The 27,923-nt window shown below is 38.0% G+C and overlaps 1 protein-coding gene across 1 annotated transcript; it reads left to right on the top strand.

Annotated features, from left to right (window-relative positions):
- Positions 1 to 961: 961 nt before the first annotated feature.
- tgm1l1 (transglutaminase 1 like 1) lies at positions 962 to 27,923 on the top strand. The gene is made up of 14 exons (XM_056271626.1): positions 962 to 1,051; positions 8,495 to 8,775; positions 8,866 to 9,057; positions 10,465 to 10,716; positions 14,494 to 14,612; positions 15,565 to 15,672; positions 16,715 to 16,892; positions 18,859 to 18,997; positions 19,228 to 19,420; positions 20,388 to 20,541; positions 23,785 to 24,069; positions 26,913 to 27,073; positions 27,238 to 27,374; positions 27,717 to 27,923. Exons 2-14 carry the CDS (start codon positions 8,496 to 8,498, stop codon positions 27,862 to 27,864), a joined length of 2,346 nt encoding a protein of 781 aa, XP_056127601.1. The 5' UTR covers positions 962 to 1,051; position 8,495; the 3' UTR covers positions 27,865 to 27,923.

Here is a 27,923-nt window from a genome sequence, read left to right as displayed (position 1 = left end):
TGGACAAAAATATGGATACGCCTCTGATTGCAGGATGATGTCATCAATTTTCTTGAGAAAGTGGATTTTAAATGTGTATGTCTGATTACATTTTATTTAGTCAACTTAGTAGTTAGCAATTAAAAGACTTGGACTAAAAGACTCAAAAGTCCAAATTTGATTTTATGATGTCTTAAATATAAACTTGGTCTATTGCTTTTGATGGAACGATTCACCCTGTGGATTGTGGGACGGTCTTGTTGAATTATAATAATTTGACAGAACACAATACACATTGCTTTGATCTTATTGCATAACACACTGTGGTAGTACTTTAAAGTAACATTTATGCCTTAATGTAGGCAAATGTAATAATGTTTTAACCAACAAACTTAAAAACAAAATAGAAAAACAGATCTTTATGAAAGCTTCACTTTCACTTCCTCTAAACTATTATTAGGGCAGAAAGGGAAATGATTGCTCTTGTGAGATACCCCGCAGTCCTTTCAAATAATTATTTAGAATAAAGTTAAATATCAAGACTGGTAATGGTAGGCTACTGTAAGCGTTCATATCCCAAATGTCTTTAATAAGACTTTAATAAGACTTTAGGAAAACTGTCCATTTCACAAGTTAAGGGGAGACTGGGGACAAGTACATTTTAACATTTTACTTCATTCTAGAAAAAATAGCACTACCATTTAGAAATTTACATGGTAAAAGACTAGATCATAATCTTCAAGAAAAAAAGAAAAAAAAGAAGAAAAAAAAAAGATATATATATATATATATATTTATTGGAGATTATGATCTAGTTATTATTGATATTTAGATTCTGTCTCTAATGTAAGCAAATTTATGACACTGACCATGTGAACTACTTTATGAAATGTATTGATATGATAGATTGATCGCTATAAAAACACGTCATTGCCGGGGTGGGCGTCTAGTCTGTCTCTGATGGGCGTATAGCCTAACTCGGTTTATATGTGCTAGTCTTAGTACGAGTTTTGCGCGTACTGCACTCATTTGAAGAACACTATCGGAATCCCGTGAAGAAAACCATACAAAAGTAAGGCGAAATCTTTTATTTTTATTTTTTTTGTTCAATGACTTTCTGTCAGTCGTGTTTGATCTGTGCAGAAGTATTACTTGACTTTGCGTGGTCTCGCGCGCTGTCCAGAACGAGCAGATGACGATCCAAGGTTTGAGGTTCTGAAGATCAAATTATCATTGCGTATGTTTAAGTGAACCGTAGCACTTTCACGATGTCTTAGTAGTCTCGTTTGGGTGATTGCATGTGTGAACTTTTGAGAACCGAGAAACTAAAACCACAGTTACAAGCCACAGTTATTATTGATGTAGGTTATACATCTAATATGCCTTAAGGATGCAGTTGTTCATAGATTACGTATTTGGACTGAAATCAAACATGTCTGAATGTAATTTCATTGTTTAGCAAAATATGAAGCCTTGTGCTCAAAAAATGATGAAGTGAAGTTCTGTGCAAATGTTTATGCAGGATTTAAGAGCAGATAACTGTAGGCTATAATGCACTGACATTCATACTTCTTATAAGTGCAAATATTTTTTTTTGATCTACATACATACTGTATGTTAGTGTTTGACTAGAAACACAGTTAAAGCTGCGCTAGACACTGACTGCATGGTTTCCAGATGCTTTTGCTTATGGATTCCAGCTGTTTCTGATTTGATAGGGTGGGGAACTGAACAAAAAGCTCCTCACATTGTTCAGATACTTCAGTTCATCAGAACCTGAGAACATCTGTATCTCTCCATCACTCTCCCCTGGTTTCTGCATGAATGAATGAGTTATTCCAATGGTTTAAAAGCCTTTCCTTCTGTTTTTTTCTTTTTACATGTGTTTGTTTATTTGACTAATCCAATTTCTCGAGGCTGCTGCTTTCAATAATTTTTTTCTTGGCCATCCATTTGAACGAGGATTTGGTGTAGGCTATTCGACAGTGTGATTATCATGTGCTCTTCTCCTCATGACTCCACCGACGGCTGTAAACATGAACTTTTATGTGTTTAGCATCTATCTCAGTTATCATTGACTAACATTTCATTTAAATGGAGAAAATGGTGACAGAATTATTTTTTTTTTCTGTAAACTTTTCCATTTATGAATGTGTTCCTTGTGCTTTAGTTCTTTTTAAACATTTATAAATTTGATTGTATTGCAAAACTCTCTAGTAAGATCTTCTCCCCTCTAAACTGTTGGGTGGATATTCTGAATGTTCTGTTTAGTCCCTCATAAATTTAATAGAGATCCAAGAGACTTTTTTAAAGCTTCTGGAAAGGAAAGGTAAAGTGCCCTAATGCCCTATTGCATTCCAACAATGAGGGTCTGGTTTTGACGGCCAAAATCAACACATACGCACACCCAAACAGTCTGTTTTGGGTGGTTGCCAGGGTGTTGCTATGTGGTTGCTAGGGTAACCATTACCACCCAGCAAGCTAGGGTGTTCTGATTGGTTGCAAGGTGATCCCAGCTAACAGAGCATTCTCAAAATTTTGGCTAACGTTCTGGCAAGGTTCTCTCAAAGTTATGAGCAAACATTCTCCCTGTAACGTTAATAGAACATTTGTTTAAACTTATCGGGCCTTTCATAATCAAAACTCAAAACGCACAAAAACGTTATTTATACATTGTTTATGAAACGTTTCAGTTGGACATTCGTCTGACATATTTGAAATTGTATTACTTGTTTCAGGATGTTCTCTGAACATTCAAAAGTAACGTTCCCATAATGTTTTCAGAATAATAAAATGGAACGTTTCCTGAACTTTCGCATAAAAAAAAAACTATAAAATTTTTTTTTCAACATTCGGAGAACATTCAGAAGTAATGCTTTCATAACTTAATGACTGTTTGCAAAAGATTCTTATGGTGTGTTCACACCGAACGCGAATTTAATTATTTGCGCGAGTAGATTACATACAAAGTCAATGCAAAGACGCGAATAGACGCATCATTCGCTCCGGGCGTTGCGAATGACGCGAATTGGGCGACGCGTTTGCCGCGAATGTCTTCCGCGCAAGTTGAAAAATTTGAACTCGAGCGAATGTTCAAGCGTCTAACTAGACGCGATAGACGCGTATTTGACGCTCTATTCGCGTTCGGTGTGAACACACCGTTAGAGCATGTTTTTGTTAGCCGTGACGAACTAGAACATTAACTTATCTAAAACATTTATTTGCTGTGATGCAAGAACAGCATGTCGAGTCGTGTTCTTTCTCAACCCCTGATAAACCCAGTCATTCTTTCTGCATCATGGAAATGATGAAAGTTTGAAGAATAGAGGAATAGAGGTGTGCCACATGATGACTTCATTAGGTGTGTGAACTTATGCCTCCTGTTGTTTATTTTCATTGTGTTTATAACGCTGTTGCCAGGTGTAACAGTCTGGGACATCCGAGTTGAGCATTTGTCCCTCCAAATATGCCTTGTGGTGTGAAATTAAAATAATTGGCTTCCATATAAAACTTGGATGTGTAAACCAAGATACAAGATGAACACACACTTGTGCACTGCTTTTGTCAAATAGTTGACTCCAAAATGACAATACACCATCATTTACTCTCCTTTATGTTGTTTCCGTATGATTAGTGGAATACAAAAAGAGTCGGCTGTTTTGCACAGAACGACAGACAGAAATTGAATCTGTGCTTCTGCATATTTGAGCATTGACATCAAACGATTTCAAGTGAATAACATTACAATTTCAGTCTGTTCCTTACACAAAGCTAGTGCATTTACATTTGTCCCGAAAAGAGCAGTGTCAACTTTCTGCTTAGCATCTCCTTTTGTGCTTTACGACAGAAAAAAGTGGTTTGGGTCTCATTAGAGTGAATAAATGACTAGAGAATTAGCTTTTTTTTTGGGTAAACTATCCCTTTAAAATCTAAATACAGCTCAGTGGAGTAGATGTGCCGCCACCACCCCTCTCATGTGCACATATTTGCCAGTTGCTCGCTCTATCTTTGGCGTTTGACCAGCTGCTGGAGTTACATTAGTAACTACACATACTCACACTATCAAAAAAGTGGGCATATACAATTCCAGAAGTTTAGTAAGATTTTTTCAAAGAAGTCTCCTATGCTCACCAAGGCTGCATTTATTTGTTCAAAACTACAACAAAAACAGTAATATGTGAAATGTTATTACTATTTAAAATGACTGTTTTGTATGTGAATACATTTTAAAATGTAATTTATTCCTGTGATCCTTCAGAAATCATTCTAATATGCTTATTTGCTTTTTATTTGCTTATTATTATCAATGTTGAAAACAATGTTAAAAACCGTAATACATTTTCTTTAGGATTCTTTGATGAATAGAAAGTTTAAAAGAATGGGATTAATGCCATATTAGGGAAAACTTATATTAGCGAGCAGGGTTCATGGGTCACAGTGAATCATGATTTAGAGAGAGCAGATGTGTGAGAAAGGCTGTCCTGCGTTGGAGAGGTCAGGTCAGGGTTGAGTTTGCATTCTAGCATTCTGATCATAGCTGTCTATGTATACATGTATGATTCATTCTAAACATCCATATATCCCTGCGGCATCTCATGACACCAAATGTGCTGCTTAGAGTTTGCTCTTTTATAGCTCATGAGACCTGCTTGTTCTCAGTCATCGTTGATGCTTAACCGAAACACAGCAAAGATGTATCTCCTAAAAGTCCTTTGTTGAAATAAAAATAGTCATACAGTAAGAGTAGAACTATAGAAGGAATGTGCATAACAGCACAGATTATTTGGTCTTAGAAGAATTTGATGAAATATTGAGATCTCTTTGATACATTGGTTTCTTTTGGGATATTATATCGTTAACCCTATAAAGCCTATCATATCTAATACACAAATTTATAAGTCCCCTTAACTATCAACATAATCAAAACTTTGCTGAAAAAAAACATTGTCCACAATTCTACATGCTTTCTGTCGCCTGATATTTTAGACTTTTTTTTTAGCAAGTAAAAAGCTTTTTTGTACAATTGTAAAAAAAAAAAAAAAAAAAAAAAAAAATCCATGGTGTCCATCAGGTGTCTTTTAGCTATGAAATATTGAAATCTTGCTATATAGTAATGAAGATCTCATTAATCAGAATTTCTTACTTTTTTTCTAGCCATATAAATATGAGCATCTGCAACAAATTGCATATTTCTACTCAGTTTGGGCCTCTGAAAATGGTGAAAATAAGGTGTTTTTTCCATCATATTCTCACTATATCATATTATATATGGGCCATAAAAGCCTTATTTATCGAATATGATACTCAACAAAAAAACACATACAATTCTTTTTAATTTTTACGATATTTTGTAATTTCAAGAAATGTTCCATTCCAAAAATTTGATTTTTTTACATGTCAGACTACAGTGTTAAGATCTATTAAAAAATAAATCACATTACACAGATTCTCCTTCCAGATATAACCCTCTCAGTGTTGTCTCACTTTGTGCCTGCAGGGCCCTAGAGGTCGTGACCTCTTGAGGCTTGTGTTTAGGAAATTGGTTGAACACAGAGAATTGCTTGAATAAAGTCTTTGAATGAGCAATGGCTCTTTTGAGAATCTTTCAGCTGGAGGCGACTCATCACGCCTTGTGAAAGGTCTCATCTCTCAGGTCATGAGTACATATTTCCTAATTGAATAAAACAATAAAGCAGATTCACATTTGTCCTCTGTAGTCTGTCCTGTAACTGTAGTGTTAATGGCGTAGTCTGCAGGCATCAGTGACTTACACTCATCCAGAGCAGCATTGCACACATTCTTGTGCTGCACATGACCACATATACAGCTGCAAACTTATGAGCAGAACTGTGTGTGTTTGGCTGTATTAAACTGGTAAACCTTAGGACATTTTTAGCTCAATAGTAAACATAGGCAAACATGTTATCTGATGTGTTTAAAGGTGGTCTAATTCAGTGGCTAAATCTGCTAAGTCAGTGAAATGGGTGAAATTGCTTACAACACTTTTAAATAAGAGGATAACAGATCAATGACGTGCCTAGAGTAAAGTTTTTCATAGCTAAAGAGACTTAATCAAGCTTTCAGTTATGTTTTGATGACATATAACCTTTGTCTTAGATGTTTCAGCTAAAACTTATTTGGAGAAAGAAAAAAGAAACTCAAATGAGTCAATAGTTGTCATACAGTAGAGTTTAGGAGTTTCACATTGAAATCTTTGACTTTGGATTACAGATGTTAGTATCTCTACAAATCTTATCACCGTTTGAGTTATTACAGTACTTTTACATTAATGCATTTAGCTTTTATCCAAAACAACTTTCAAAAGAGGAACTAAAGCAATTCTTCAAAGAGTCAATAATTCAGTATTCATAATGCTAGATTTATTAGAAAAGTATTAGCAAGCAAGCTAGAAAAGAGGAGGAATGTAGAGAAATAGAAGATTTTTTATGTCATTAGCTATGTTTCCATTCAAAGTTGCGAATTTAACTTGTGCGCAAAATTGGAATATCGCATAAAACGAATAAAGCTGCGTTTCCATCCCATGTGTTCAAGATAACAAAATCATCACTTCCTGGGATATTGGCGCAACATATCTGTAATAAAAATGGAAGTTGCTGCAATCTGGGAAGCTACTGTGCCTCTTTCTTCCTACATCATAAATTGACGAAACGCAATAAATGCTGTCATGTTATCTTGCGTTCAGATGCCTGGTGTTTGGGGACGCAATCATTTGAGGCGCTTCTGTCTCCTGGGAATTAAACCGAAATCATTTTGATAACAGACTTTGGCTCAGGCATTTCAGAATGACTAAACAAACTGTTGAGAACTTGATCCACTGGTTAAGTCCATTTATCCAATCACATCCACTGTTGAGGAAAGGTCATGTGATTTATTTTTTTCTCATCGAGGGATTTATTTGGTAAATGTGTTTCCATTGTAGTTTATGCACGACTAATCGGATAAAAAATGTAGTTTATGCACATCTAATCGGATAAAAATTGTAGTTTATACACATCTAATCGAATAAAAAATGTATCTGCCTCATTGAGCGCATACATTTTTAATGCACATTTTTTGCATTTATGCACATCATGGTGTTTCCATCCAGTTTTTTTAATGCAATATCCCAAAATGAACATAAAAATAGATGGATGGAAACATAGCTATTGATCTATAGTTGTTATCTCTTTAGTCTCCTCTAGAGTTTTGATGAGAACAATACTACAAAAAGTCTCAATTTGCTGTCCATTCAATCTCTTTTCAGTTGAGCAGAAACCGTTGAGATGTTAAAGAGAAAGTACAGAAGTCTGTTTTGTTAAACTGAAGGGAATGAGTCTCAGAAATGCTGCTGGTTGGTTGTTGAGAGTTTGGAATTTGGTAATTGTGAGAAATGTCTTGAGAAAACAGAAGAAAACATGTTGTGGAGATTAAGGGAAAGCACAAGGCCATTGGGAGGAAGACACATGGTTCTCATTTTCAATGTTTACTCAGCGTCACTAGGACAGAACGCACATGCAACGTCAACATTTCTGTTCTTCTTGATTAGTCTATTTTGCACCAAAAAACTACCGATCACTTAATAGTTATATACAATATGTTTATTTGGCAATGGCAATCTGAGACATAGTATCTGGTGGTGAAAGCAACGCTGGGAAATTCCTGTATCTTTAAGTGACATGTTAAAGTTTGCAGCTCATGACCAAATAGGCAATTACTTTAACAACACTGGAGAAACGCAGATGTATGTGGACTATTCCTGTGCATGGTGGCTTTAACTCATGCACTTTTTGAACTTTTCGAATGGTAGTATGCACAACATTTTTGCTATGTTTCATTCCATGAGATGCATCCAGTTATCATCATAAAAACATATATTTTGCATTTTAAACCAATTTTGTGTACTGATTTTTATTTTGTGCAAATGTGTTACTTCCAGCATGATCTTTAAACAGCATTTAAATTCAGTCTCGAATGAGAAAATACACAAAGAAACAATTACATTGCATTATTGCATTATGCATTTATCTTATACTGGATGCATATGTATGACCCTTGGTTTCATTTTTATTTTGTTTTGTGCAAATGTTAAAGTCTTATTCACCTACGCAAACTGTCACTCAGTTACATGCGTATTGATAGAGAACATAAGCAGGGGAAATAGTCTTGTGTTAACCTCAAAAACAAAAAAACTTAACACTTTACATTTCCTCAAGCCAGGCCCATATCTATCTCTAACTTGTTTTTGTTCCATTTCGAAGTTAAGAACTGTTTTATATCTTGACAGATGCATTATGCAAATGCTTAATGCTTAACCATATGCTGGTTTTCGAATGATATATTCACTTCGCTCTTGGCTCTCTGATTAATGAGATCTTGTTTGTATCCTCTTTGAATTTGCTTCACCGATTAACCATTATCAACAAATGTCATTTTGAAACTTATATTGTCTGCTCATTTCACTTGCATCGAGTCTTTGATTTTCCATGTAATAATTACTTTGTACGATGTCTTTCAGGATGCCAGGAGAAAGACTGTCGATCCGAGATAACTCCGCTGTCGGCCGTTTCCACGGTGCTTCTGAAAGCAATGGTCTGGCCGTCCCTGAGAGACACACCGAGGCCAAAGTGAAGAAAGACGAGAGCGGATGTCGACGTTGGTTACGGAAGGCTTGTCCATGTTGCTTCCGGAAACAGAGCAGCTTGTATGATTTGACCATTGAAAAGGAAGCTGTGGATGGAGAAAAAGAAGAGCCGGCATCTCCAGTTCCTCCTAGCGGTGGTGATACAGAACTAAACGGTGAGAAGCTCAGTCTCAGACAGTCAAATACAACAAACCTCTTCTGAAGTTCCTCAAATTCAATCTTTTTTCTCCATCTTTTCCCATCAGAGCTGTCTCTAGCAGTGCGTTCTGTGGATCTGCTCAGTCGGAAAACTGATCGGAACAAGAAGGAGCATCACACGGATCAATACTATGGTGACCAGCTCATCATCCGCAGAGGACAGACGTTTCAAATGGAGCTTGAGCTCTCACGACCTTTCAACCCAAACACTGATAAACTTCACCTGGAACTGAAGACAGGTGAGCCTGAAGAGAAGTCACATAAATAAACGTGCTTTATCTATTTTGTATGTTGGTTTCAAACATAAAGTAAAAACCATGGGATAGATAGATAGATGGTAGATTGATTGATTGATCGATTGATTCAAATTCTTCCGTTTTCCAGCATCTTTTGCAAACTTAAACCCTTTCCAGCAGTGACTGTATGATTTTGAGATCCATCTTTTCTCACTCAGGATCATTGAGGGACTCAAACACAACTATTAAAAAAGGTTCAAACATTCACTGATGCTCCAGAAGGAAACAAAATGCATTAAGAGCCTGGGGGTGAAAACTTTTTGAATTTGAAGATCAAGGTCATTTGTACTTTGTCTTCCGGGTAACATGTTTGTATCTTCTGTTGCTTCCGAAGGGCTCTTTTTTATAGACTAATTTTAAGACTTATTTTAACAAAATAAGAAAAATCGTCATCCTGTGCAAAAATGTTCACAATCGCGAACATAAATGGAAAACTTTAAAGGCGATTTTCTCAATGTTGCACCCACAGAATCCAGATTTTCAAATAGTTGTGTATCGGCCAAATATTGTCCTATCCTAACAAACCATACATCAATGGAAAGCTTATGTTCATGTGATGTATACATCAAAATATTTAAAAAAAATGTATCCATGTGACTGGTTTTGTTCAGGGTCACATATTTGAAATGATTATTTTCGGACTGGAAAAGGAGTGGAGTGCTCATCTCGTCTCACTGATTAGGGCTTAAACATCTGTGGTTTTGAAATTTCTCTCTCAAGCCGCACCCAATGATACATCTCACTTATTTTGAAGAGATAGGAAGTTAAGGAGTGAGATATTAACAATAAATCCACTTCATGCTGATACAAGATAACTCAACTGGTCAAACTAACTGATATTCATTTTTCCAAATCCATTTTTATTCCAAATTTCAGAGTGAAACAGGATATTCAACTCCCAAAAAATGTCAAGAAAAAAAAATCAGGATTTGATTGGATCATGAAAGTAATTTTTCATCAAAAAGTATAACTTGACTTTTCCTTTCTGCTGATATCATGTGCACTATTTTTCCTACTCAGCTATTTTCATGTTTCACATCTGACACATAAACATTTAAATGCATGACTTATTTAACTATTAATAAATCACATATGTCCTAAAGAACAGGAATTGAAAAAGGAAGGACCAGGTTTCATCATTTGTGCAAGCCTTATGTGTTTTATTACTAGCTCACTGCTTTGGCTGTCTTTGACCTTGTGTGACTGACTCAGTATTTCAACATAGTTGGATTGTTTGGATTTGGCTGAAATCCTCCCTCGTGTAATAATTTACCAGAAATGTCAAAACTCAGAACCCAATTAATCATGTTCTTCTCAAAGCATGTGTTTCATGTCCATGTCATCATTCAGGAACGCTTCCGCTAGTGTCAAAGGGCACGCACATCATCATACCGTTGGTGGAAGAACTCCAGGATGAACGCTGGGAGGCCAAGATCGTGGAGCAGAGCGTCAACCGAGTCAAGCTGTCCGTCAACTCCTCCACCACTGCTATCATCGGAAAGTACAAGCTGACCGTCGCAACGCAATGTCTGAAGACGGGCGAAACTACCACACACGACCCTGACAAAGACATTTACATGCTCTTCAATCCCTGGTGTGAAGGTAAGACAAAAACACTTTGTTCCAACATATGCGATCTTATCCGTAATACAGCGCAGTGATCATATTGAAAGTTCATTCTTATCAATAATGTGTAGAAAAGCTCATACACTGATGTAGATGTGTCACTGCTCTGAATGAATCAGAAAAAAACTCACATTTATACCTCACATTTCGTGACATTGGTTTAACTTTGCTTTTTAAACCAAAAGAACGGCTCTGAAAACAGAAAATCTGCATGAACCTATGTTGGTTTTTAAATTTGCATATAGACTTCATTGGGTCCCTATGAACGTCTACTTGACCCGCCCTCAAACACACTGTAGTTGTAGCTGAGGCCTGAAAGAGTTTGGTTTGTGTTGTCAACATGTGGAGAAGACGCTGTCTTCTGTGCTGCGAATGCAAATCCACTTTGGATAAGGAGTTGGGCTCGAATTTATACTGTAAAACTGACGCCATCGCTACTGTTCGTATCACTGTGTGTGTATACAAGTGCTGAGGAAGGTTTGGATCTGAAATTCAGATATGGTAATGAGCGTTTTGTTTCCGACACGCGCTGTAAGCGGTGAACCAATCACAACAGACTGAGCCATCTGACCAATCAGAACACAGTAGGCTCCCAGAAAGGAGGGGTTTAGAGCGACCGAATCCCTGATTGAACCGTTTCAGACACTGTGAGAAAAGAGCTGATGCTGCAAATGCTGAAAATTAAATGTTTTTTGACCTTGAATGCAATGTAAAATTATTGTAGTAGACCTCCGCAACAAAATTAGGAACCTTTAAATTGTATAATAGCCCTTTAATAAAAAAAAAAAGAGTGCTATCATTGTTTCAACCCTGTAAACATCTCAAAAAAGGTTTCATGATCCTTTAAGAAGATATTTTATGCTCATGATTGGCATAGTACCATTTTCATCAACACATAGAATGTAATGCATTTATGAATTACGTCATGTCGGAATGCAGCGAGGATGACTCTACCAAACTACTCATCCATTGACGAGAAGCCAAACTACACCTCCACTGAAGCTTGTCTGAGAAACGCTGATATATTTAGTCTAAAATATTGCACAGGCAACTGTCAACACAATATAACATGAAGGTGCAAGTTTCCTCTTGTAGCCCAGTGACTTACATCAGTCTTCAGGAGGATTGAATGTGTTCTTGCTCTCCATTTGTGTTGCAGAAGTTTGGATTAACAACTACTTTGGCTTCACTGCAACTACTGGCTATAACTCACGGGCTAAACTAATTCTAATATTTCACAGAAATCACTGTATTTTAGTGCAATATTACATCTGCATATGTGATAAAATGCAAACGTGAGAACTGTTAACCGTTAATATGTATGTAAACTACATTAAGAAAAGAAACAAAATTTATAAATGGGCTGATGGGGGAAAATAAATAAAATTCAGCAAATGTGGATATGGCTGCTTAAGCTTTTGAACAACTTAAGATTCTCTTCCATAGAATTACAGTTTTGTTTACAATCACTAATAAAAGATAATAAAAGTTGGAAAATTTTGTTTGTGATAAGGAATGAAAATCTTATGATCACTTATGATCTTATATATTATATTATGATCTTAATCTTATATCTTATGATCAATGATTACTTGGTGAAGCAAATACAAATCGATTAAGGAAACATAATATCCCAATATTTATAAGGACATAAAGGGGCGTGGCCTGGTTGAGTTAGTAGTGTGTTGAAACTTGGGGTTAAAGTAAGGGGCGGGACATTTCCCAAACGCTCAAAACGCTTGACCAATCACGACACACTCCTCCAGCCGACCAATCAGAGCACATTGCGCTTTTCAGAAGGAGGGGCTTCATAGAGACAAGAACTAAACAGAGCGTTATTGAAAGACTGGGAAGAGAGGAGCTGCAACAATGTTAAATATTGGAAAAATTATGTTCTTTTTGAACATTTGAGGATGAAAAAATTACTCTAGTAGAGCCCAAAAACAAAATCCAGATAATAGTTCCTCTTTAAAGCTTGTTTTGTAGGGTGGTTCGGGCTGTGCACTCTTTCCTGCGCTTGAATACCAGAGATGATTGTTAAGGAAAGAGAGAGGTCTGCCAAATCACCTTTCACTGCTGACACTGTAATCGTTTCTCTCTCTTTCTTTTTTTCCCCCTCTCTCTGCATTTTTTTCTGATGTTTCTTCTACAGTCCCACCTCATCTGGCATTCCACATGTCAAATATATTTTCCCCTCTCCCGCTCTCATTCTCTCCCTCCTTGGCCGCTCTTTCACTCCAGGCCCTTCCTGTCATTCTTTACTGGGTTCTTTCAGCACGGCTTGTTTTATAACACTACATGTGGCTCATTCTTGTTCTTCAGAACATGCTGAACTCTGTAACTCTGAATGTAATGTTTAATTTAAGGAAGTACTTCAATAACAGGGTGTAGCTGAGTTTCAGATAAATGTCCGGTCAAGCTCAGACTCTTTATTCATTATAACTTAACTACAAGGGCACAATGCTACAATTTAGGGAGTATTCTTTTATCAGCCCAATTTTTACAAAACATTAAATAAAAGCTTGGACAAATGGAATAAGTGACCAATTAAAGGGATCATGAACTGCATAATTTTCTCTCAGGTCAAAGAGAAAATCCAAAAACATCAAAATAGGCGAAGTAATAGTCTATCCTGTCTTTGACCCTCTCTTTGTTTTAATGGGCATTCAAGACGCCCACTGCTATGATTGCTTAACAGTTTTGCATATTAAAATAATTTTCAATGTCCCAGCCATTACATGTGTGGAATTGTTTTGAAAACATAGTTACATAGTTGAAACATTTGCCAACAACGTGAAACATTTTTGCGTATTAAATATGCTTTATAAGTCTTGGTTGTGACAAATACAGTTTAAGTACTTGGAGTTACCACAGTTATAGTTGATAAATGATAACTTACGTTGTTTCATGTAAACGGAATTATGATTGAATCTACTGATATATCATTTGCCATTCTTATAAGCTATTAGTTCATCTTTTTCGATAAAGTAAAAAACTAATGACTGAAATGTTGCTGACCGAAGCTTTTAATTTATTCAGCGAATGGCTTAGATCAATAACAAAAGTGTTTTCTACATGCTTTCTTCCGTATCCGGGAACACTCGCATTAACCACATAAATATCCGAAACAGCGAATCACAATTTTAAGGTTTCCATTTCCATTTAGGTTTAATTTATTTAATTTAATTCATTTATTTCAGGTTTTAGTAAATTTAGTACTTTAGTACTTTAGTACTAAACTTATTTTATTTAGTTGTCAAGGCTTTCAAGTTTAGGTTTTTCATGAGAACCATTTTTAATATTTTTAGTTTTAGACCACTGTTTTAGAAGTTTGAAAAGCATGCCCTATGTTCAGGTAATTGTGATATTGTGTTAGAGGAAAACTAATAGGATTTACATCTTAAAAAAAAGAGATTTTTTTTTCTGTCCTTCTGATCTTCTTCTGTCTCACTGCTCCACTCTCCCAGGCCTCTTTCCATTACACTGCTCTTTTCTCCAGCATGTCTGAGTGATTCTTTTCCATTCATTTCGTAATCTTTCCTCTACTATCATTTCCGTTACTTTATAGTGCCTCCATTCTCTCCCTTTTCCCGTCCGATTGCACCTCACTTGTGTTCACGCCCTGGTGCAGAAACAGGGAACACTCCAACAGATTCCAGACGTTGATGATGTCACTGCTTTCCTTTAAAATGAACCAAACCACCGTATCAAATCCTGGAACTGTGTTTTCATCCTCTCTCTCTTTCTTCTCAGAGGACACGGTGTATATGGAGAGTGAGAAAGAGCTGAAGGAGTACGTCTTAAGTGATACTGGGAGAATCTACTACGGCACTGAGAAGCAGATCGGAGCTCGCACGTGGAACTTCGGCCAGGTGTGGAGACCAGAACAGAGCACTTTCTCTGGGGAAATAAAAACATGTTAATGAAAATTTCTTGTGAAAACCTATCTTATACAATCAAGAAAGCACGAAGCAAATCATAATTGACACATGGAGTCTCAAATAAAAATTTGACCACAAATGCCAATGGCGGGTGAACTTAGAACTTACTGGCCATGAAGAAATTACCTGCCGTGAAACCGTGTTTTGCATTGTTTTTGTAAAATATATATATTTTTGTCAGGGTGAATTGTTTTAGTAATTTCCCCTTTCCACAGCATTTATAACAGTCAGTGTTATTTTAGTATTATTAATACACTATTATAGTATTTATTAGGATTCTGTTTGAATTAGCTGTTGTTATTTTTTTTATTTTAGTTTAAGATTTAGTAATTTTGTTATGTGCTTTTGTCAATTTTATTAGTTTTTTTATATTTCTATTTAATTTATTTTTATTTCAGTTTTAGTTCATCTTCAACTTCAAGGCAACAATTTTCATTTAATTAAATTAATAAAATTAATTTAAGTTTAGGTTTTCATTTCAAAAACAATTTTTAATACCTTTAGTTTAATAATAACAACACTGATACTAGTTCGTTTTTTTGTTGTTGTTGTTGTATCACAAAAAAAATAAGTATTTTCAACTTATTCTCGCAAAAATCGCCCACTTAGACAGGAAAAAAACATCTTATCAACACATAAAGCACCAAACCACAGTTTGTATTGTCTTATGTGACATTTATGGTAAATCTGACATCAATTATACCACAATTATAGATTGCATTGAAAAAACAACGGGGAAACATTAACTGGGAAATTAGCAGAAAATGTGTGTCGACTTTGCAACCAGAATTTGTTTACACGACAAAGCTAATATTAGGGAGTGTTAATTTTGGACCATGTTTAGACCATTGAAAGTTGTCTCTCGGGATTGTCTCTCTCACAGTTCGATGAAGGAGTTCTGGAGGCCTGTCTGTTTGTGCTGGATAACAGCGAGGTTCCTCCTTCAGGTAGAGGAAATCCTATCAGTGTGGTCCGGGTCATTTCTGCCATGGTGAGTCCCACCTCGCCTGACAATATTAATGGAACACATCTAGTAAAAAGTGCCGTATTATTCTTTTTGTTATCAACTTTTTATTCAGTTTTAAGATAAACCGCACACAGTTTTATTATGTGCAAAGTAACATACATGTATATTTAGGCATATAATATATATTTATGAAAAACAATAACAATACTTAACACAATCTATTTACGATTGCTTTTTTTCACAGAAGCATGAGTGTGAAGACCTGTTTAAAGGCCCCAATATACTCACGCCGAGTTCGTTTACGTTGTTCGGTTAGGAGCAAAAAAAAGCGATATACTGTTAGCAAACATCCCAATGTTGCACACACTGCTGAGAGCGGCATTTAAATGAATATATAAATATGTGATGTGCGCTTTCCTCTCATGAACAAAAACACAGCGGTGAGAAAACAGCAGTTAAGAAAGCATCTGATCATAGCGATTGATCACAGCTCTGCAATTCATCACTCCAGTCAAGTCACGTTTATTTTCATTGTTTATTTAAAGCAAGCAGCTTTACAGTATTAAGAATGAAAACCCCTTAAGAATTACAACTTCAATTTCTACTCTGACGCAGCTCTCCAGTGTGTTCATGTATAACTCAGATCTGACTTCAACGGACTGAACAGAAGAAATGATCCAGAGTAGGTTCTGCGTCAAAGAAGGCGGAGCCTCAGAGCCACACCCACCTATTATTTAATCAAAATGGACCAATCAATTCAAAGGTGTTTTCCAGTAACTTAGCTTCAGCAAACTGTTCCGAACTACCGAAACGAACTTTGTTTTGGCCTGATTTAGTTCGAAATGTCGTCACATCAATTCGTACTTCAAACTGGCTTAAAGTATATCGGGGCCTTAAGTGATATGCTAAATCTGTGCAATAACAAGTAGCTTTATCCCAAGCCTCTATAGTAGAAACTTGTGCCTTATGAATCACAGCTTATGATCTCTCTATGAAAACGACTCTTTCTTTACAAAGACCCTTTACCCGCTTGACCTCAAGAGACCCTTGAATGAACCTTTTCTAGATCAATGCTCCGGATGACCTTGGCGTTCTGGAGGGAAACTGGTCTGGGAATTACGCGGGTGGAACGAGTCCCACGGCCTGGAGCAGCAGTGTAGAAATCCTCAGGCAATACCACAAAGAAGGAGGAGCGCCCGTCAAATACGGGCAGTGCTGGGTGTTTTCTGGAGTCACGACCACAGGTTTGTGTGTGTGTGTGTGTGTGTGTGTGTGTGTGTGTATGTGTGGAGATAACAGCCACATCCTTGTGGTTAGTGATTCAGGATTCCAGCTTCTAACATAAAAAACTTTGACTGTGAAAAATCACATGTAAGCATATGTATGTAACGCTCTCACCAAAACCCCTCCCTCCAAAGACACATCGGCCAATCCGATATCAACGTTTGTGATTAGCTTTGTAAGGGTCCGTTCACACAGTTTTCCATTGCACTATGATAATTTGCCATGTTTTTCTATGTAAACAACATGCGCTAGACAGACATGCGTTCGCGACTTTTGTCTTTTGCATTCTTAAACGTTCAAGCTTAAAGAAGTTCAACTTTTAGATAAAACGTTTTTTTCATTTCACTGCCCTGCGTCACACATTTTTAACCGCAAAAACGCTCTGTGTGAATGACCCCTAAAATGTGCAATTATTTAATACAAATGACTAAATAAAATAGTAATGTATACATAAATGTATTAATCTTAAAGTCTACACAAAATCTAAATGTTTGATCAGAGATCAAGTTAAATTGCTGTCCTCTAATCAAAGATTTTCTCTGGGGAAAAAAATGTTGCACATTGCAAACCATATTAGACGCATTAAGTCCAAACTTAACTTTTCACCACACCTGCCAATGGCAGATAAACTGAGAATATAACAGCCATAAATATTTGACCTAACACGAAACTGTAACCTGAACATAAAACTGAACATTTGTGATTAGCTAAAAATAAGTTTTATTTTTACTCTTTGTCTTTTTTCTGTTTATAGATTCTAGTGGCAGTACAGAAAATCAGATTTACTGTAATTAAACAAATGTTCCATAAATATTCAGTGAAAATTACTTACAGTAATGTGGAAAAAATAATAATGCATAAGTCAAATTAAATGTGTTATTCTTAGTCAACACAAAACGAAAATGTACATCATAGTCTTTTCTATAGCATGTTTTTGGTGTTATTGTGTACAAATGATCAATGCATTTCATTCCACATTTCAAAAACATTTGTTTTCATAAAAACTGATTTGTCAAGACACTTATTTCAGTGATATCTGTCAGGTAGTGAGGACATTCTATGAATGATACAAAAAAAATCTGCTTTTTTTTTTGGGTTGCAATTCCTAAAAAACTAGTAACTTCACAATTCACAAACAACTGAAAGACAAAAATAAGTCCTGAAAATTTCCTAAAACAGGCTAATTTATTGAAATTATGTTTCCAGCAATTATATTATGATGTTTTGCAAATCAAAAGTACAGGGTCACATTGTAATATCAGTGGATTTCAGGAGGGTATATGATGTCATAGGACAAAAAAAAAATGGTATTGTTTACAAATTGAAATAACCATCGGAATCAGGAGTCTCCAGTCACACACCATCTTTACAGCAGTGCGAGTGCTGTGACATTCATAGCTGACCCCGTTTAACAGTGGTGAACTTCAGCTTCAAATACTCTCGCCTGCACACTGTTCATTCCACACACAGACATTAAAGTGTTTGACTCTTGCACTCATTACTACTCGTCTTCAGTGAATTGCCTCAGGTTTCTCTCATTCTTTCCTCTTCCTAGTTTGACATAATTCACTCTACCATTCAAAAGCATCATTACTCCAGTCTTCAGTGTCACATGATCCTCCAAAAAATCATTCCAATATGCTGATTTGATGCTCAAGAAACATTTATGATTATTATCAATGTTGAAAAAAGTTATGCTGCTTAATATTTTTGTAGGAACCATGATGCATTTGTTTCAGGATTCTTTGATGAATAGAAAGTTTACAAGAAAAATGTTTATTTGAAATAGAAATTTGTGCAACTTTTGAATAATAGTATCAAAGTATAATAGTATCGTACTGACCCCAAGCATTTGAACAATAGTGTATATTACTATATTGAATCTCTACAGATAAATAACTCTCTCTATATATACATCTGTCCCAGTGTTGAGATGTCTAGGTATTCCTGCGCGCTCCGTAACGAATTTCCAGTCTGCCCATGATACGGATGTCTCCTTGACAACAGATGTGTATTTCGATGAGAAAATGGAACCGATCCATGACCTTAACTCTGACTCTGTATGGTGAGCATTTGTGTTTTTTTATGGAAGAATTAATATTAGGTGTGGGTCAGTATAAAATGATAAAATCCAATACTGCTGTTGTATCGGTCGGTCAGTGTTCCAACGATGCAGCAGTGATAATGGATTTGATCATTTTATACTGACATATATATAACTACACATAAATACTACACATTCTCTTATTTCTCTTTCTGTATCCCTGATTTCCTCTGTTTCTTCTGTTCCTACAGGAACTTCCATGTCTGGAATGATTGCTGGATGGCCCGTCCGGATCTGCCCCCTGGAATGGGTGGCTGGCAGGCCGTGGACTCCACACCGCAGGAAACCAGTCATGGGACGTTCCGCTGTGGGCCGGCATCACTGGCCGCTGTGCGCTCCGGACAGGTCTATTTGAAATACGACACACCTTTTGTGTTCGCTGAGGTGAGTCCAGACTCATGAAATTATCATTATATCCATAGAGCAGTCATCCACGTCCTTTCTGTCTACAAAAGTGCTCATTAGTTAGGTCAAATTGACTGCAAACAAATAAAAGTGCACATTCAAAGACAATTACTTGAAAATTGGTTATGATTTTCTTTTACCACATTTTATGGAATGTTAACATTTTACTAGAATATTATTACCGGCAATTTACCTTATTTCTGAATGCAATCATAAAAAGTGACTTACACACATATAGTATTAGTCGCATCAATGATTTTTTTTTCAACAATGCAATTTTGACACTTATGTGCACTTATGTTTAACACAGGTGCAACTTATTTTCTGGAAAATAGGGTTATTGCAATTGTGCATGATTTATTCGTGCTTGTTTTTCATTTATTAAAATATAATAACTTCCTCCAGCTTAATTCTTAAAAAGCCTACTTTTTTGGCTAACATCACCAGTGTTGTTTTAGTATTATTTGTGTACTATTTTATTATTTATTAATATTTTAAATGAGCTTTTATTTTTTATATTTTTCATTTTAGTCATTTTTAAATAGTTTTTTTATATTTCTATTTAGCTTTAACTTACATTTTAAGTTTTTTTTTCAATTTTAAACTTACACAAACTTCTTTACAGTTACAGTGGTTGCAATGGCAACTTTCCATCTAATATTTATTTTTTGTTGCTTGTTTGTTTGTATTTAAATGACTCAGAAATTATTTTGAATAATTTTAGTTACAACTAAAATATAACATTTTCAAATCCTAAATTGAATCAAGTTCTTCTCTCATTTCACTCCTGTGCTAGAGGACGGGCTGGCCCTGACGTGTTGGCATCCATGTTAAATATTTTCTTTATACCCTCCATAAAATCCTGTTTGAAACCTGCATTTATCCTGACAGGCATGTCTCTTTAAAGGATTCTCAGCTCTAAACCTGTGCTGTTGTTTTGGTGCAGGTGAACAGTGATAAGATCTACTGGCAGAGGAACCTCGACGGGAGCTTCAGTCAGATCCACAGTGAGAAGAAAGCCGTCGGTCACTGCATCAGCACGAAGGCTGTTGGCTCTGATGAGCGTGTTGACATCACAAACATTTACAAATATCCTGAAGGTGAGACACACATACATGCACACTTTCAGACAAATCAATCTCAATGACTCGCCCTGCGTGTGCCCACATGAAAAGACAACAGCAGGCTGTAAAACAGTACATAATGATGAAATAATGTGGTATTAAAATTATGATATATAATAATTATTGCATTTGTATTGGAACAGTTTCCCAGAGAAAATTGTATTAGATCAAAATGTCGATCGAAAAAGAAGTCATATTATGGAATATTACATTTTAAAATCAAAAGAAAACAGAGTAAAATGTATTTTGCTTAAAGAAATGAAGCCTATTTTGTCTTATCTTTAAATCGTTACATAATTTTAATGAAAATAAAGCACCCAAATTTGTATTACTACAGTAAATACATTTATACATACACATTTGATACTATAAATGTATTACTATAAATATATTCAGAATCTTACTATTATTTCTTCATATGTATTATTTATATTAAATCAAAAACATTTTTTTTTTATTTAACGTAAATGATAAATATAGATTTTATCATTGTAGGTACATACATGCAGTAGAAAATGTGTTCATATTAATAAATGTGTGTGTATATATACATATTTAATTTATTTATTGTATTGTTCTTTTTGATGGTACAAACTCGCAATTTTTCCGATATATTTAAGACACGGTTGTAATTATTATTTTTTTAATGGCGTAAACCGGCACAAATTGAGCACAAACGAATGGCGATTTGGACGACATGGGATGGAGTGTGACGTCACAGATTCAGAATTATATTGGTCATTTCTAAGGAGGGGAAATAGATACAGTTTATACATTTTAATGGCACAAACCGAGCACAAACAAATGGCACTGGTTTGGAGCGATTTAACCGACATGGGGTGGAGAGCGACGTCACACAACCAAAAAGAATTATGTTCAATATCTCCAAAACCAGCACAAACGTTCGTTTTGTGGCACAAATGTAGCATAAACGAATGGCATAGTTTTGGGGATTATTTCATTTTATGGGGTGCCAACTTCACAGAGTTTTATCCATACTGTAAATTCATATTCTTTGCCAATGCTGTCTTAGAGCAACCTACAATACAGAGCATGAGTTACTGGCAAAAGCCAGGACAGATGCAGCCAAGAACACACAATGCCCAGTTTAACTGGCTTAACATTCCACTGCCTTCACACCAAAATACCTGTCATTATCTCCAAACGGGTAGTTTAAATTTAACGGTGATCCACCCACAGGAAACAATGGCATCATTGTCTCAGTTAGAGAAAATATAAACAAATGAAACAATTAAACAGACTTAAAAGTAGGAGTAGACTTAAAGTAAGAGTAAAGAGCTGTGAGATGGATATGGATATGGATATATATATATATATTAGGGCTGTCAAATGATTAATCGTGATTAATCACATCCAAAATAAAAGTTTTTTTTACATAATATATGTGGGTGCATTGTGTATAATTATTTTATATATATAAATACACAAACATGCTTGTATATATTTAAGAAATATTTTCAAGTATATACTGTATATAGATTTATATATAATTTATATTATATATAAATATAAATATTTTATATATAAATTATATTTTTTTCTTAAATATACATGCATATGTGTGTATTTATATATATACAAAATAATTATACACAGTGCACCCACATATATTATGTAAAAAAAACTTTTATTTTGGATGTGATTAATCGTGATTAATCATTTGACAGCCCTAATAATATATATATATATCCATATCAATCTCACAGCTCTTTACTCTTCCTTTAAGTCTATATATACATATATATATATTAGGGGTGGAACGGTACATATTCGTATCGAACCGAAACGGTACGGGCGTCACGGTTCGGTGCACGAATTTACACGGAGAATACACGGTATAAAAATAAGTAAAACTCGCGTGCAAATTAATTAATGTAATGCGGAACTACCGTTAGATACGCGGGTTCTTTAGGGACACATAATCTGTACCATCGGCTTAGCTCTGAACGCGCGTTCACTTCAAACGTTGGCTTTTAACGCGCGTCCTATTCGCTTTGGACTAGCGTCGAACTAGACGCGATTTTGACGCTCTATTCGGGTTTGGTGTGACCACATAATGAAGGCTGCGATGTCAAGATGCAATGCTGGACTGTGTGTGTGTGTGTGTGTGTGTGCGCGCGCGCGCGAGAGAGAGAGGCGAGATCGAACTGTGTGTGTGTGAGAGAGAGAGAGAGAGAGAGAGAGGCGCGCGACCGAACAGTGGAAACATAAAAAAAACATACTCCGTAATTTTGTTCATACAGATCATTAAACCTGCAAAGTGTTTACTTGTATTTGTGTACACTCGCAATAAAACACAACATTGTGCACACTGTAAACTCTTGTCAAACTGTAACCTACAACTGTCACTCAACCAAAATCACACACACACACACACACACACACACACACACACACACACACACACACACACACACACACACACACACACACACACACACACACACACACACACACACACACACACACACACACACACACACACACACACACACACACACACACACACACACACACACACACACACACACACACACACACACACACACACACACACACACACACACACACACACACACACACACACACACACACACACACACACACACACACACACACACACACACACACACACACACACACACACACACACACACACACACACACACACACACACACACACACACACACACACACACACACACACACACAGTTATGTTGTTAATTTTTAATGTTAGTTAATATAATAATTAATAATGTTAATTAAAATTAAGGAAAACAAATATATTGATCTGAAATATAGCAAATTAATTTTAAATTAATTCAGGTACAATTACCAAACATATCGCAAGGTCTTTTTGTCTTTTCATTAATTTAATTAATAAACTAATTATATAAAACTATTGTCAGTGCACTACAAATAAACTGGTTCTATGCCTTTATATAATAAAACTTATTTAAAAAATACAATGCCTTCTGCATTTTTGTTTTGCTTTTCCCTCCATTGTACCGAAATCGTACCGAACCGTGATGTCTGAACCGAGGTATGAACCGAACCGTGACTTCTGTGTACCGTTCCACCCCTAATATATATATATATATATATATATATATAGCAGCTTATATCATTTAGTATGGGAAGTGTTGTGATCCCTGCTTAAAGTCCTCATTTAAGGCCTAATTTCTTTCCCTCATCAGACTCGGAGGAGGAGCGCATCGCTGTGGAGACGGCCTGCCGCTACGGCAGTAAACCCGATGTCTACTCCAGTCCCATTGCTGAGGACGTGCTGGTGGAGGTGAGGATGGAGGGAGAAGGTCCACGCATGGGAGGAGACGCTCAGCTGAAGATCGTGGTGAAGAACACGAGCTCTCATCCCCGCAGAACCACCCTTCACAGCCAGGTGGCGGTCATGTACTACACCGGCGTGCTGAAGGACACAATGAAGAAGGAAAAACTTAACGTGGAGCTCATGCCGCAGGAAGGTCAGTTAGTTTTAAGTGATTTCTTCGCGACTGCTAAAAAAATACGTTAAATATATGATATACATCTCATTGTCACGACACGCACACAAACAGATGGATCCAAGTGCAGTTTAAATAGGGTAATCCGTAATCGTAAAACATCCAGGCAAAGGGTCAAAATCCATACAAAGGCAGTCCAAAACAGAAAATAAACAGGAACAGATCTCCGAAGTGCAGTTGACATTGAACAAGGATTCCACGACAGTGAATGAAACAGACAGGGTATAAATAGGGAAATACAAACAATGTGAATGGGAACAGCTGTGTGCAATGAACAGTAATGAGTAGAGACAAGGGTTATGGGAAATGCAGTTCCTGATGTGGTGGTGAAGGTAAGGGGAAGATACCTCTAGTGGACACCCAGGGAACACCAACATACACTGTGACATACCCCCCCCCTCCCCCCTCTAAGGATGCGGCTACCAGACGCTCCTTTGAAAACAAACACAAAAGTCCAGGAGGGAGGTGGAACGGTGGAGGAACAGGGGGAGGGATGGGGGGCCAGGTCCATGGAGGGGAACAAGAACTGGAGATGATGGCTTAATGGGTGGTAGAACAGATCATTCATTGGGCCGGGGCGGATCAGAGCGTTCAGGAGTCCAGGGCAGAGCAGACTGTGCTGACGGCCAGGGCGGAACCTGCCATTTGGGAGACCAGTGCAGAACAGGCTGAGCAGGTCCTTTGGGCGGCCATGGTGGAGATGATCAGGGCGACGCAGGCTGTGCAGGCGACCAGGGGGGAACAGGTCCATCGGGCAGCCATGGCGAAGACGACCAGGATGTAGCAGGCTGTGCCGGCGACCAAGGCTGAGCAGGTCCTTTGGGCGGCCATGGCGGAGACGACCAGGGTGGACCAGACAGTTTAAGGGCCCATGGTGGAGACGACCAGGACGTCGCAGGCTGTGCAGGCGGCCATGGCGGACTAGACAGTTCAGGTGGCCCAGACAGTTCAGGTGGCCAGGGTGGACCAGACAGTTCAGGAGACCATGGCGGCACGGCCTCCATGGTCCTATCAAGGGACCTCCTGCCCCACCCCAAAATTTCCTTGGGGGCGGCTATGGGGTTATGGGCAGGAACAGACACCGGCTCGGGAACAGGAACAGACACCGTGGTGGAGGCCATCCTGTCCGGAGACCCTGGCTCGGCAGACGCGACGTGAACAGTCTCTGGCTCGGCAGACGTGACGTGAACAGTCTCTGGCTCGGCAGACACGAAGTGAAACACTGGATTGGTAGGTTGCATCAGTGGGGCCGGTTTGGGCGAGACACTGGGGCGGTGCCGACAGGGCGAGGCGAGGGGCGGCGCAGGAAGGCTGAGGCGCTGGGGCGGCGCCGGAGCCGGATGGGCGAGGCGCTTGGGCGGAGCCGACAGGGCAAGGCGCTGGGGCGACGCCGGCAGAGCGAGGCGCTGGGGTGGTGCCGGCAGGGTGACGCACTTGGGGATGGCCTCCAGGCCCAGTGGGATCGAAGACACCTTCCTCCGCCTCCGTTTACGAGAGTGCGGCGGTGCTGCAGCCTCTTTGGCCACCACTGGGGGTGCAATAGGGAGAGTGGACAGATCTGGGACAACTGAAGTCAGGTCCTCCCGGACCACCGGACTTGAGACCCCCGAAGTCGGGTCCTCCCGGACCACCGGACTTGAGAACCCCGTAGTCGGGTCCTCCCGGACCACCGGACTTGAGACGCCCGAAGTCGGGTCCACCCGGACCACCGGACTTGAGACCCCCGTAGTCGGGTCCTCCTGGACCACCGGACTTGAGACCCCCGTAGCGGCCATCTTACCTGGAGAGACGGGCGTATCTGGTGTTGCCCATTGGCTGCGATGGTGTAGGTTGCTAGTGAAACCCCAATAGTCCAGGATTTCAAGTCCCTTCATCTCCCACTGAGGCAGTTCATCAAGGCAGTTATTAAGAAGGTCCTTCAGTACTTCATCATTGTACCCCAGGCTTCTCGAGAGAGTCCAAAATAGCTGAGATAGACCACCCACCGACTAACCCTGCTGACGTAGATTCGTCAGATTACTGACTTGTCCCCTCCTCTCCTCTGCAGTGCTAGGGGGAAGAATCCGAATACCCATACTGCTGGATCTGTACATCCTCTTGGTGGAATCCTTCTGTCACGACACGCACACAAACAGATGGATCCAAGTGCAGTTTAAATAGGGTAATCCGTAATCGTAAAACATCCAGGCAAATGGTCAAAATCCATACAAAGGCAGTCCAAAACAGAAAACAAACAGGAACAGATCTCCGAAGTGCAGTTGACATTGAACAAGGATTTCACAACAGTGAATGAAACAGACAGGGTATAAATAGGGAAATACAAACAATGTGAGTGGGAACAGCTGTGTGCAATGAACAGTACTGAGTAGAGACAAGGGTTATGGGAAATGCAGTTCCTGATGTGGTGGTGAAGGTAAGGGGAAGATACCTCTAGTGGACACCCAGGGAACACCAACAGAAACTGTGACACTCATGAGTAAAGCTCATAACCATTGCTGAAATTCACCCTTCTGTCTATTTTACATCCTTTAGAAAAGCACTTAAAATTAAATAATTAATACACTATTAATAAATAAAAACATGTTTATTTCATACAAATGATAAATAAACAAAGAAAAAATAATGTTATTATATGGATTTTAAAATATTATATATATAATACATTATATAATACATTATAATTGTATTAAATATTTGATTTATTTATTTATTTAAACGTGTTAAAACATTCGGCAGTATACAGTATATACTCTCATGTATAAAGCTCATGATCATTGCTGATTCCTCTTATTTTTGTCCTTTAGAAAAGATCATTGAGTGGGTACTGCCTTACACGCAGTATCAGAATCAACTGGTGGACCAGGCCGCACTCATGCTGACCTTGTCTGGACGGGTCAGTGAGACCCAACAGGTTTTGGCCAATCAGACCAGCTTTAGGCTCCGAACACCTGATATCCGCATTGAGGTGAGACACCCAGAACCTTCAGCTGCATTTTAACACGTTACAGATGTTTACCCTCAAATTTGACCACAATAATATTTGTGCAGAATATTTTATTGCTTATTAAAATTGGTCTCATACTAAAACAAATGAGAGGGTTTGTAAATATGCTTTGCTTCTCGTTGTAGCCTATAGGAGAGGCGTATGTGGGCAAGGAGACGTCGGCGAAGATCACATTCACAAATCCTCTGCCCTGTACTCTGCGCAATGTGGTGGTCCGAGTGGAAGGACTGGGGCTGAGAGACCTCCATCCCATCAGAGTGGGGTAAGAACCTCAAAATGATTCAAGATTGCTCATCCTGACTAGTTAGAATGGAACATGTGCAGGATTCCATCGGAATTTTACCATTTGGAAACAATTCTGAAGGATTCTAATTTTCTTATAGCAACCCAACAAGAAGTAAATCCCATAGAGCATAATTGAACTAAGGCCTAAACCTGGCTTAATCTAAGCCCTGTCTGTGAAACTAGGCCTATATCTTTTTGACTGATTCAGTTTATTGCTCTTGTGTCTTTTTGTTTCAATAGTCACACATATAGAAGTCCTCGCTTTTCTCCCACCAATGAATGCGTTGACTTTCTCTCTCTCTCTTCCATGTTTTCTCAGTGATGTAGGCAAGCATGCCAATGTTACTGTGACGGAGCACTTTATCCCGACGATCGCCGGCCAGAGGAAGCTTGTGGCATCTCTGGACTGCAAACAGCTCTCGCAGGTGCACGGCGTAGCCGACATCAACGTTCACGAAAGCCAGTGAATTCAGTCTGCTGTAATGGACTGTATCCCTTCACGGTGTTATTTCAGTATCATCAGATC

Source organism: Rhinichthys klamathensis, unplaced genomic scaffold (assembly GCF_029890125.1).
Source record: "Rhinichthys klamathensis goyatoka isolate OS25496 unplaced genomic scaffold, OSU_Roscu_1.1 h1tg000323l_1, whole genome shotgun sequence".
Lineage (NCBI taxonomy): Eukaryota > Metazoa > Chordata > Actinopteri > Cypriniformes > Leuciscidae > Rhinichthys > Rhinichthys klamathensis.
Note: the sequence above shows the minus strand (reverse complement) of the source record. Positions and strands in the feature narration are given on the sequence as shown.

Coding starts and splice junctions, on each gene's coding strand:
- tgm1l1 (XM_056271626.1), top strand. CDS start 8,496: ATGCCAGGAGAAAGACTGTCGATCCGAGATAACTCCGCTGTCGGCCGT. Junction 14,613..15,564: donor GCACGTGGAACTTCGGCCAG/GTGTGGAGACCA, acceptor TCTCTCTCACAG/TTCGATGAAGGAGTTCTGGA. Junction 24,070..26,912: donor GGAGCTCATGCCGCAGGAAG/GTCAGTTAGTTT, acceptor TTTGTCCTTTAG/AAAAGATCATTGAGTGGGTA.